This window comes from Tyto alba, unplaced genomic scaffold, assembly GCF_018691265.1.
Source record: "Tyto alba isolate M040663 unplaced genomic scaffold, T.alba_DEE_v4.0 Super-Scaffold_45, whole genome shotgun sequence".
Taxonomy (NCBI): domain Eukaryota; kingdom Metazoa; phylum Chordata; class Aves; order Strigiformes; family Tytonidae; genus Tyto; species Tyto alba.
Genome location: NW_024881321.1, coordinates 39,843,929 through 39,856,077, shown reverse-complemented (window position 1 = coordinate 39,856,077; position 12,149 = coordinate 39,843,929). Strand labels below are relative to the sequence as shown.

Below are 12,149 nucleotides of genomic sequence, written 5' to 3'. Positions count from 1 at the left end.
CTCAGGTGACAGGCACACGCCCGGGGCCTGCTGCTGACCCACTCCCCAGCGCGATCATAACGCAAGTCAGAAGCCGTTCAGTCCGAATTTTAATAATGCTGATGTGCTTTGCCCTTCAAATACATTCTGCCAACCCGCCCGCGGCCCGGCCAGCTTCCCAAAACACAGCCCTGCCGCCGCCGGGTGTGGGTGTGGGGGGGTCGGTGGACAACGACGGGGGCAACGCGCAGGCGCGGCCCCAGCTCTGGCCCCGCCCCTCCAGACGCGCCCACCAATCGGTGGGCGCCGGGACCCGTGGCTGACAGCTACCGTGCCCCGCCCCCGGAGGGGCGGGGCGCCGCGGGCATGGCGGCGGCCGTTGGGCGCGTGCTGCGGCTGGGCGGCCGTTGGAGCGCGGCGGCGGCGGCACCGATACCGACACCGGGCGGGCCGCGCGCCCAGGTGAGAGCCGGGCCCGGGCCCGGGCCCTTCCCTCGCTGCCCCGCTTCGTGCTCTGGCGGGGGGCTCCGTGCGGTGGCAGGAGGCGAGCACGGAAGGTGGCGGCGGGGTTGCGGCGGTGGGTGGGAAAGCGGACGGCGGCGGCGCGGGGTGTCCGTGCCGGTGTGAGCCCGCGGTCGTTTCTCTGGGCCCCGGTTGGGCCGGGCTGTGGGGCCGCCCCTGCGCCTGGGCGGCCCGGCCGGCGGGGCCGAGGCCTACCGGGCGCTGGCGGTGCGTACGCGGGGCTGGCGCCGGGAGGAGGCGGCGTTGGGGCGGGGAGGGCGAGGGCCGGCGCCGCGCTCAAGTCGGCCCTTCCGTGAATTGGGTTTCATTTTTCTTAAGGTAAAGAAAAAGAGCAGTTAAGCCCGGGTTTATTTTATATATTACTGGAATTAACACAGGCATGTATAGACCAAAGCCACTATAAAAGTGAGGTCGGTAGTTTTTTACGTCGATCATCCTGATTTGTGCTTGGTCAATGCGTAGGTAGATAATGAAGCCTCCTAGTTCCCACAGTGGAGAGAGAAATGCGCTCCACAAGTGGAGTAACTTCTCATTAAACAGAATTGCCTGTTTTGAGGTGTATCGGTGTTCAGCTGATTGCTGTTGAATTTAAAAAAAAATAGCTGCTGTCAGTATTAAGGGCAGCCACTGTGCAGTGGCATTTGATACACCTGGATATATATTTAATCGGTGACCAGCAAGCGGATAAAGAGGCATGCTGGTAACACTTTCAAGTTACAAAGTAATTTAGGATAATAAAGGCTGAAGAACTGTTGAGAGGCTGAACTAAACCAAACCATGGGGTAACAGAAGATAGACGCAGTAGGGAAAAGAAAGGTAATACTGGAAGGAGCAGTCTGAACTGTTTATATTGATTGCTTCTCGATTAACTTTACTCATTAGGGATACAGACCTGGTCCCCGTGTGGGTAGTTCTTTGCACTGCAGTCAGAAACACACCTGCTTAAGTTGTGCAAGGAATGAGAAAGATACTAAGGCTGAAAATATTCTAATACTTGATTTCATTCTCAGTTGGAATAATTTGTGTTGCTTTGGTTATCCAATATCAAAGGTATGTTTATGACAGTCACTTAGTTTTACTGGTTTGGCACCTGCTTGAGTTTGAGCTGAAAACCATTTGTATTGTAAATGAGGAAATGATCTCGAAGGCGGAGTCACTGTAGAATGAATGTAGGGCTGGAAGGGGCCTTGAGAGATCACTTGCCTACTCCTCTTGCCCCCAGAGATGGGATCAGTAACTAAGTCTACAGCTATATAAAAATCATCATGTAACTCTCTCTCTGAACCAAAGGATAGCAAGGGAACTAATGGAAGGCAGCGCCCAGGAACCTTAAGAAGCTCTCCTTTCCACTAAGAGTAGTTAACCTGTGGAACTGTTTGATGAGGATGTTCAGGATACTAAGCGTTTACGAGAATACAAAAAGCAACTTGGAAGAAAATTCCACTGGGGACTGTTAAAAGCAAGATATCAGCATGTCTTTGAACCAGAGATTGTTGGAAACTTCGGAAGTGACCTGGGAAAACTATCAGTACTTGTTTGTCTTCTCCTTGTGCCTCTGATACTGCTGTTGAGGACATGGTAATAACTTGATGTACCCTTGTTCTGACCTGCTATAACCATTTCTTACATCAAAGCACTTCTCTGTTCTGTCCTTACTGTTAGGGAAGTTTTTTTTATGATGCCTATCCTAAAAATCCCTTGCTGGAGTTCAGTTCATTACTTCTTGTTTATCTTAGTGGGGGAAAAGGTTTAATTTCTTGGGTTTTTTGGTATTTGCAAGTGTCTCTCATTGAGAGAGGAAATGGGAGAGCAACTTCGTAATTCCAGTTCCTTTAGCTTTGACTGAACAACAGGTTTAGTGTCCTCTTCTAGTAAGCAAACTGCAGAGATTTAGCACAACTTATAGAGGAAGAAAAAAAAATTACCTAGTTTAGTTACTGTCAGTCGCTTCTGTTGTGATTAAATAGCTGTTCTCAGCAGAAGAGTTCAGAGTACCATAAATGCTATTTAAATTGATCTAGTCAGGTAACTTCTCTGAATCACTCTGGATGGCGTATGTGCTGATATCAGAAAGAGATGATAGCACTTTGGACAGTCTTTTAGAACTACATGCTTGGAATGGAGCAGCTTTTTCTGCAGTTGTTAACTAAACTAGAGTTGAAAAGCCTGTTACTATTTGATAACTTGTGCCCAAAATGACTGGATCTGAATTCAGTTCCCCACTGTGCGCATCTGACGCTTGCCACGTGTCTCTACCTTTAGAGCTATCTTTATTTTCCATAGTATACAGTATAAGCAGAACTTAATACATAGATTTGGCAAAATATGCACAAAAAATAGATTTTCTGGGTGAGGGAGATGCAATTTTACAGTAACCTGTCCAAGAGACTTCATTTTGAGAAAAAGTTTCTTCTGATGAAATACTTTGTGAAATCAGATATAAAAAGGAACATGAACTCATGCCTGCTTGCTGACACCTTGTGATACTTTCTGATGTGTTTTACAAAATGCTTCTTAAAACATAAACCTGATAGTGGTTCATCTAATTAGTTCGTAGGCTGACTGAAACCTGAGGTTATGTAAATATTGTTTAAATAAGTCAATTAAAACACATTTCTGTAAAACAGCACACTAGAAAGCCAGAAGTCATCTATTGAGCAGAAAGTAATTCTTTAGAAACCTGGGATGGGTCTGAGTATTTACGTTCTGTATGATTGCTACATAATATATGCTTTTTTCTTGTGTGACCAGTGACCACAGAACAGCTGTTGGTATCTCTTATGTCTACTGGGTTCAGCTATGCCAGCAATTGGAGCAATGGACCATTCAGTAATGGACACAGGGCAGCTTTAGTCCTGCGTGCTGATGTGGTTATACAGCTCTGGCTCTGCATCTCCGAGTGAACCCGTATCCCAAAGATGACTTTTTAGTACAAATTTGTTTGAGCTGCATGGCTTTAGAAAAGGAGGTGGTTGAAGTCTGCCAGTTTAGAGCATGGAAGCATCATGAAAATGGTGCAAATGCATGCGTGCCACATCATTTGGCATCATCTTCTATCTCTGTAATGATGTCATATTGTAAAATGGATGTTTTCTCTCGAATTTAAGCCTTCTGTCTCCCAATTCCATTCTCATCCCATTCCCAAAAATACAGAAAACTTGATTTGTCTGTTAGTGGTACATGATGATTTTATATCCGCATAACTCCAATGAAGCAAAATGAACAGGATTGATAGACAGGTCCTAGTTATTTCTTGGGGAAAAAAAAAAAAAAAAAGCCAGAGAAGTTGAAATTATCTGAAAACACTTATTTTTTGTCTAAGGCAAATTTTACATAAGCTGATTTTTTATAAATTTATTGTCTTCCTGGAAAATCAGGATTTGGAGTTGTGTCCAGGAGTAAAGACTTTCCCTTCTCCCCTGTCCTGGTGGAAGAGTCTATTTCAGAAGTACTGTTAATAGCTATTATTATTTTAAAAATGGTGAGGCTGCTGTCTGCAGTAGTGCTTTATGAAATGTGTATAGAAGTGAAGGCAAACCTGTGGTTTCATCTAGAAAGTAGAGGAGCATTCTGTCTCGTTTGACTGAAATGCCGGAAGCATTTAACTGTGCTTTGCAGTTCTTGCCTGTACCACCCATGAAACAGTACTCTTATCCCAGAAGAGGTACCAAATACAATAGATATTAATTTGCATAAGAGGCTGTTTTCTAATTATGAACAGTTTGTGTGTCCAGGGACTTTTGATTAGTGACGAATTGAAACTAGGGAAGAATATGAATAGCTTGAGGGAAGTAGGACAAAAATGAGAAAATTACAATAGAAATTGACAGGAATAAGATGAAAGCAATCTTTTTTAAAGTATTCTGTTTAAAGCGTAGCAGAGACAAAGCAATTTTGGGCCAAGTAATAAGGAATCATATGTTCATTAACAAGAATTACAAATAATTAGTTACTATTAAGACAGGTAAGGCAGAAGATGAATTGAATTCTTTCCTGAGGAGTGACTAGAAGAGAAGAATAGGGAATTTGCAGAGACACCTCTCTGCTTTCCTTACTGCTTTCTAAGGAAATCACCAGAGCTTTGCCTGTTGAAAATGTGTACATTTAAAATTTTGATTATTTTTCTTTTAATTCTGTATATGTCAATGTAACTTCACAGAAAACATAAATATTAGAAAAAAAGGGGGAGGGGGGAGGCAATCCAGAACTAGGGCTGTGTATGATACATACAAGCTATGGAGAAAACAAAGCAACAGCAGGCTCTTCAGCACCAAATTCTGCCTTGGAGCTGGTCTAAAATCTTTTCTGGCAGATGCATTGCTTACTTTTCTGAGGTACCTAGCTTGGGGGGCATATCTTTATCTATGTCAGATTGTAAAAGCATAGAGGGTCACTTCTTTCCATCTTGTGTGACCTTGTTATTCAAAGATTACCTACTGTATCAAATATTACTGAATTCATAAGACTTATCCTGCAGCACAGGCATGTGCTATACATAGCTTTAAGTCAGGGTATTCTAGTCTTTATTCCAAACTGAAATTTTAAGTGGGGTTGTTAGATTTTGTATACTGAAGCCTGAGTCACAGCCAAATGAATTGATCACGAATAGCTTTAAGTACATGCAGTAAATTGGAGGCATTGGACCAGTCCATCCTGGGCTGCCAGAGGTCCAGAATATGAACTGGGCTCTGAAAGTACAGGAAAAGCTGTGCTTCGTTTCATGTCATATAGGACTTGACCATGTAATACAGAACACCCAAAGCTTCTAGTCACAGGAGAGGTTCGTGTGAGCTAACTCGTGTTACTAACAGAAGGTTGGATGTTCAACCTCCTTTTGTGTTTGTCTTGCAAATATATCCATGGAATCTTGTTCTGATGAGATGTGTGTGTATTTGTATCATTGTGGTTATAACTGGTTTGAAGATTACTGTTCTATTTGTATTAGTTACAGGAAGATAGCAAGTATTTCATGCTATCCCTGTTAGCTTAACTCAGAATGGTAAAATCCATTAAAATGGTCAGCCTGTCTAAATTCTCATCTGGAGAAGACAATTCCCGTGACTCGGGATCATTTCAAATATAAGCTTTATTCTGTTCCTCACAATAACAACTCTAGTTCACTTTGTTGTGCATGTTTGGGTTTTAATGGCTGGATAAAGGTAGGCTGAGGTTACAGCTCCAGGAGCAACAGAGGCAATTTAATAATTTGCTCAAAGAAATGAAGGTAAGGAGAGGACTCCCTCTCTAGTCCCTTGCTGCCAGTTGTGTGGTTCAGTCACTGTCTCGTGTCAGCTTTGGTTCTTCTTGGAGCCTTCTCTGAATCGCTTGGACTTAGCGGCTCAGCTGAGAACTACCCACTCGTGCGGAGGAAGCAGAAGCTAGTGGTCTGCCACATTTAGGGAACTGGGCTGGCTTGCAGAAGAATCAGAGTGCCCAAGCTGGCATGGGGCGAGTGGAGGGAGTGGAGAAAAGAATGCTAGCAGGGGTGGACTGTGAGATGGGCTTGCTCTGCTTTGTGAAACTGCACTGTCTGCTCACAAAGCCAAGCCGTGGCATGTTGAAGGGGCTTGAGAAAAGTGTCTCAGCATATTATCTGGTGGACAAAACTAGAGCGTTTTTCTGATTCAGAAGTGATTCTTTTTCTGTCTTTACTTTTCTGTCCTACATACCCTTTTTTCTTGTGATTCTCTCCTTCCCCCACCCACAGAAGACCACACAAATAATCAGTTCTCATTCATTTTGTGGAATAATTAAGCTGCAGAGGACTTTAATACTAACATTGGAGACACAAAATAGTGCATCATATTGGTGCTAGGCCAGAACTGGGACATTACAGCTCTGTCAGTGAAGCTCCTGTTCACCTGACGGAGAGCTTGATTGAAATTAGTCCTCTTAACTACTGATTGTCTCGATAGAAGAAAAACCGAACTTGTATCCCACAAAGACCAAAAGATAACCATTCCCTGAGTTATGACTTCTGAGCTGGGACAAGGCTCAGTAGTATTTGTTGGTGAGAGCTACCCTACTAGTTTTCTAATTGTTCTACCTGAGATGGTGAAATAGCTGAAGATCCATGTTGGCACTGGGAACAAGGAAGGAGCACTCCATCGCCTTTCCAGAACCTTTAGCAGTATTTGTGCAGCCACGTGTTTTTGAAAGCCGCTAGAGAGCTGCCCCACATATTCTTTTCACACTTATGGGATGCCTTTAGGTGAAGGCAAAACCTGCTCATTTTCTGATAGATTTTTATTTTCTTTCAAGAGTATGTCTGTTGATCAGTGCTGTGTTTTGCTTTTGCTGGATGTTCCTGACATATGATACTATGTCTTTCTTCATCAGAAAAATCTTTTGAATTAATTGTAATGTGTGAAAATGCTAAACTTTTAGAATGTGCTTATCTGTTTATGGGCAATAAACAATTGGAAGAAAATGGTGTAAAGAGTAATGCTGCCTTTTCTAACTTATTATGATAATGTGTTGAATCTTGTTACAGGTATGAACAGCTTGTTATACTGTTAATTTTATTTAGAGCTCACTATGCCAAAAATATAAAATAAATCTCTCACTTTTCTTTTTTCTTTTTTGTTTTTGTTAGACATTAAGGCTAATCTATACCGCTACAGCAGTGCAGAGGAAAAATGTGGGAGCCTCAGGACCTGAAAAATACACGGAGGAATTTATTAAAAAACAGATTGAAGAGTTCAACCTAGGAAAGAGACATTTAGCCAACATGATGGGAGAAGATCCAGAAACTTTTACCCAAGAGGATATTGATGTAAGTACAGTTGCTCTGTTGGAGAAGTAATTTACTGTAGAGTTTCAGATATTGAAAGCACTTTACTTCAGCATGAGCCCCTCAGCTCTCTGTGAATTTTAATCAAACTGTCAGAATAAGAATGCTACTATACATTGCAAACATTGCAACTGTGACTGTGAATAGAGATTCTATCCCTGCTACCATGTGAGGTCAGATATCACAGTATAGAGCTGTATACGATATCTTGCTAAAGCACAGTAGGTTCTTTTAAAAAGTACTAATGGATAATCCCCTTGATCTGTGGTTGTAAGAGGCACTGTAAAGGTTTATGTAGCACTTCAAAACGTTTACCCACAATTTGACCTGCTGTGTATATTTAGGTCAGGTTTTCTTGTATGATACTGTGGTTGCTGGTAATGCAAATTAAATTTTATAGGATGTTTTACAACTAACGCTCTGGTTTAGCTTAGGGATTTTAATAGAGATGTGAATTTAAGCTCATATCAGTAGCTCCAAATGTACTATTTTATTGCCATTCCCTCTGACAAGTGACAGATGGGTGGCCTCCTCTTTTTTTGTGTCATTTAGGCTCATGTATAGATATGCTCCCTTTCACTCAGGAAAATGTTTTCTTGCATGGATTTTTTTTTTAATGTCCCACCTGGTCTTCACTTCTGTCATTTCCGTCTTATTTTATCACACATCAGAGGTAGGGAGGAAAAATGTCATTTGGTGACATTCACTCTTAGGTGAAGCTGTGTGAAGTCTCATGGCTGAAGCTTTCTCTTTGCAACAGCAGCACTATTACTATAGCCATGGCAGCACAGTATATCAGCAGGACCCTTGGGGTAGTCGTAGTAATGTGGTATGTACCAAGAGAGGTGTGTGTGGTTTTAGTGTTGTTTTTCAGGGTGAGGAGATTATTTGTTGCCCTTCATAGTGGCAAAATTCTGTCAGCATACCTGTGTCCACATGAGAGGTCTTGACAGCGGGCTTATGCCAAGAAAGAACTACATGTATAGCTGATGATACAGGCTGATTTCAAACACATTTGACAGGCTTCAAAACTAAGTTCTGAAAACTTATCTGAAAATAGACAGCAAAGTAGAGAAGAGACGCACAGTTAACGGCCTGCTGAGAAAAAGGCTGAAATGAGATTTGAGTTTTATCAGGTATCAGAAAATCCATAAGGGAAGCTTGTCTTTAAGTCACAAATCCGTATGAAATCAAGCTTTATGAGTACAAAGCTATGCACTGATATTGTGACTACTTTCATTTAGAATCTTAGATATGACTTCGTTCTTCTACAAGACAAGTGCCAACGCAGAGACCGTTCCGGTCTCAGTACAGAGTGGATAAAGTTCTGTCAACAGTAGGAGTATTTATTCAGTCATTTGGGTCAGCAGTAATAGCAGCCTGTTTCTTTGCATTTCCTTTTCTATTTCTGTAGAGACTACAGAATTTCCTTTTCCTGTGTTTTTCAGATGTTTTTTTCTTATCTTTTACAACCCTTATCTTTTTAAGTTACTTTCTTGTAAAGTATTCATGCATAGACATGCCACCAGAATACCTCCCATGTTAGTACAGTGCAGCGATGATGCTAATAGTTCAGTCTGCCCGAAAGATTAACAGTAGGAGAATGCATTAATCACCGGTCTGGCTTCTTTCCTTCATAGGGTCTAGGGGGGAAGTCAGCAAGACTGCAAGAAATGGAAAATAACCATATCTAAGTAGCAGTTTCTTCTTTATGAATCCATACCACTATGATCGTTTGCACAAAATTAACTGAGCTCCATCCTTAGTAAAAGCAGATTCGTTCTGGAAATTAGCTTTTACAAATGTAGTGCAGGTGACACATATGGGACTACTTTGCAGACTCTGGTTGTGGAAAGAGGGAGAAGTGGAGCCAGAAGAGTTTTGTTTGGCGATACCATGTATCTGTGGTAGATGGTTGATTTCTTCATATTCCATCAGGTGTTGGAAAATACTTAGAGGGTGTAATAGTGTCTGCTATGCATAATTAAATTTTCTGTTACAAAAAATATAAAAGCTGCTTAAGCAGTGGCAGGAGAATTATCGAGCTTTACATTTCGAACAGTAATAATTCTTTCTGATGACTGCTTGTATACCTCCATGTCATCTACTGTTAATCAGTCTGTGCAGTCTATTTCAAAAGTAGACATCATAGGATTCTGTTCTTCACTGGAGTTTTAGGTATAGTTTAATAAAAGCTAAACCTTGTGAAGTTTTAAACAGGAAAATAAGTTGACTTAATTGCTAATCCTTCTGGAAGTTGTGGAAGCAGAATTGCCTCTTACTGATGCTTTTATTTAGGAATGAAAAGTTAAGCTGTGCATTACAACCATATTTCTGGAGGAGAAAAAAAAAAATCCAGCAAATTGATATATAACTCCGCAGAAGTCTACCAATTGCTTTTTAATTGGTATTATAGACCTCACTCTGAAGCTAGGATGTTTTATTCTCCTATGTGTGAATATGTGCTGTGAAGTTTTTCTAATTGATTTGCTTTGCCCATTCCATTTGATGTATCATTTTTCACAATATTTCATAATTTGTGCTCATTTCTAATGAACAGAGTCGTTAGGACAGGCATGTCTAAGTACAACTGACAGCTAACATTAGGTGCCAGATGCAGTTTATAAAGCTATGTAGAACTGCAGAGAACAGTTTAAATAAATTAGCACCTGTACATTAGTCTCACTTGCTGGTAATTTATAAGCGAATCAGTAGAGATGACATTTAGGTAAGTCATTGATCAAGTTAACAGCTGCATACCCACTGCCCAGCTGGGATACCTAATTAATAGAGATTGCAGTCCTGACCTACTGCTTTTCCTCGATTGAGTCTGTAATCCTTTTATTTTGTGATTTAACTTTAACTTATGGTTGTAGTAAACAGCCTACCTTCATTTTCTGCTGTCAGGTCTGTGATATTCTACTTCAAAGCCCAGAAATATAAGTAAAATTAATACAAGAAAAGCGTCTTAATCTTCATGACCTATTTATACGCCAGTATTTTTATTATTCATTTTTATACAGTCACTAAATGTTCTCCCAGATATAAGCTCATCATAAAACAACACTCTTTACCCATAAGAGTTAGTAAAACTGTGATCTGTGATTTTCTCTTGTTGTCTGTCTTATGACCTAATAGATTGTTGTCAGGCAGATGGAATGATTTGAATCTAAAATACCCGTTTTTCACTAGCATATGTATTGCTGCAGAAGTACCAGTAAGGTTGTTAATGGTGAAAATGTTAAATGTGGAAAAACTTCATTCCTCACAGAGTATAGTTTCTTTCAGTGAATTAAGACTTCTCTAATGAAAAATAGGTTGTATTCAGCTGCTTTCAAAAGTGGCTCAGCACGTACGATTTCTAAATAACGTTAAAATTTTAGCAACACAGTGTTAGAAATGAGTGAATATTGGAATATCTGAAATGTCAGAAACGTTATTCAGAACAAAATGCATTTCTGAACTTTGTTGTCTGCAGGAAGTGTGTTGTCCAGAATCGTCCTTACAAAAAATACTGGATTTTGTATTGGTTTTTAAAGAGTTGAAGCTAGAATGCTTTTTTTCAACCTTTTTTTCCTCAGTGGAGCCAAGCTCCTGCATTAGTATTTTGTTACTTATGCATCAAAGTCCACCTGAACTGATGACTGCTGTATTTTTTTGAATTTGTTGAAATTTTTGTTTTGAAAATGATTAGTTAGTATAAAAAAAAGTAACACTAAAAGGTGGGGGGTTTTATATAATGCTAGTTGGTTGGTGTGTGGTTTTTTTGTTTGTTTGTTTGTTTTTTTTTCCTCTTCAAGTGATAGGGTTAAAATGATGTGTCACCATGAACTTGAAATTTCTTTCTGTCCAAGCTAGAATTCAGCTTTAGATAAACAGTGACAAATGGTTGGGGTGGTTTCAGTAAATTTTAGAAGTTAGCTGTTAGAGGAAGATATTGTTTTACAAGCTAAACTTATGTGTGTCGCTGATTTTTTTTTTTTTTTTTTTTTTGTTGTTAACCTTTTCTGTCTTGTTAAATAAAAAAAATATTTCAGAGTTAACAATTCTCGTCCCATTTTTATTTCATTCATTCCTGGTGCTACCCCAAATATTCTGGATTTTGGATGCTGAAAACTTTAAAGAATACTGCTAGTGTGGTTAGAAGGAAAAATAGCTGTTCCAGCAAACATTTCTGCTGAAGTACGGTGGCTAAATAACATGATTGAAGAGGCAAGATTTAAGAAGGGAAGTGGCTCTCGTGTGATCAAGTTGAGGAGTAGAAGAAGCTGAAACAGCTATTGCTCAGGCGTTTCATTAAAAAGTTACAGCATAAAGTGTCACTTCTCATCTCAGTGTTTTGATGATTAAAGTTTCGTGTATATTTAAAAAGGAATGAGCCAGATTTTTGAGCCCTCTGCCAAAAAGGATGCTGCTGCAAAGGAACCCCAGGGTGGAGTTTTTTTGATTTTTTTTTCCCCTTCTTTACTTGTTTTCTACAAAATACTTTTCCTCACTGGATGTTACTTAGATAACTGTCTTTACACATGATTTGAGCAATGAAAATCAGTGGAATGTTTTGTGTTTGAGTGCTAGATTCAACAAAAGTGTGGGAAGACACTTGGGCAAGATCAATTTGGTCTGCCAAACCTCTCCTACTTATGATGGGTTATTTGAGGACTCAGTCTCCTTCCCCTATCCCAGTATGACTCAATCAAGTCTATTTGAATTGAAGTATTGAATTCTTAATTTCTCAAGGCATTAAAAAAAAAAAAAGTAACCCTTACAGTAACCCAGCTGAACTTATTTGATTCAGAGTTATTCTCTGATGTTTGAAAGAGTGAACAAAGATTCTTGGCTTCTAGAAAGATAGGAA

The 12,149-nt window shown here is 40.3% G+C and overlaps 1 protein-coding gene across 1 annotated transcript in view; it reads left to right on the top strand.

Annotated features, from left to right (window-relative positions):
- The first annotated feature begins 318 nt into the window (after window positions 1-318).
- MRPS9 (mitochondrial ribosomal protein S9) overlaps window positions 319-12,149 on the top strand; it is a 34,350-nt gene continuing 22,519 nt past the window's right edge. Inside the window, exons 1-2 of the mRNA XM_032997165.2 lie at window positions 319-441; window positions 7,097-7,276. Of these exons, the coding sequence (XP_032853056.2) occupies window positions 346-441; window positions 7,097-7,276 (276 nt within the window). The 5' untranslated portion in view covers window positions 319-345. The remainder of the gene's footprint in view (window positions 442-7,096; window positions 7,277-12,149) is intronic.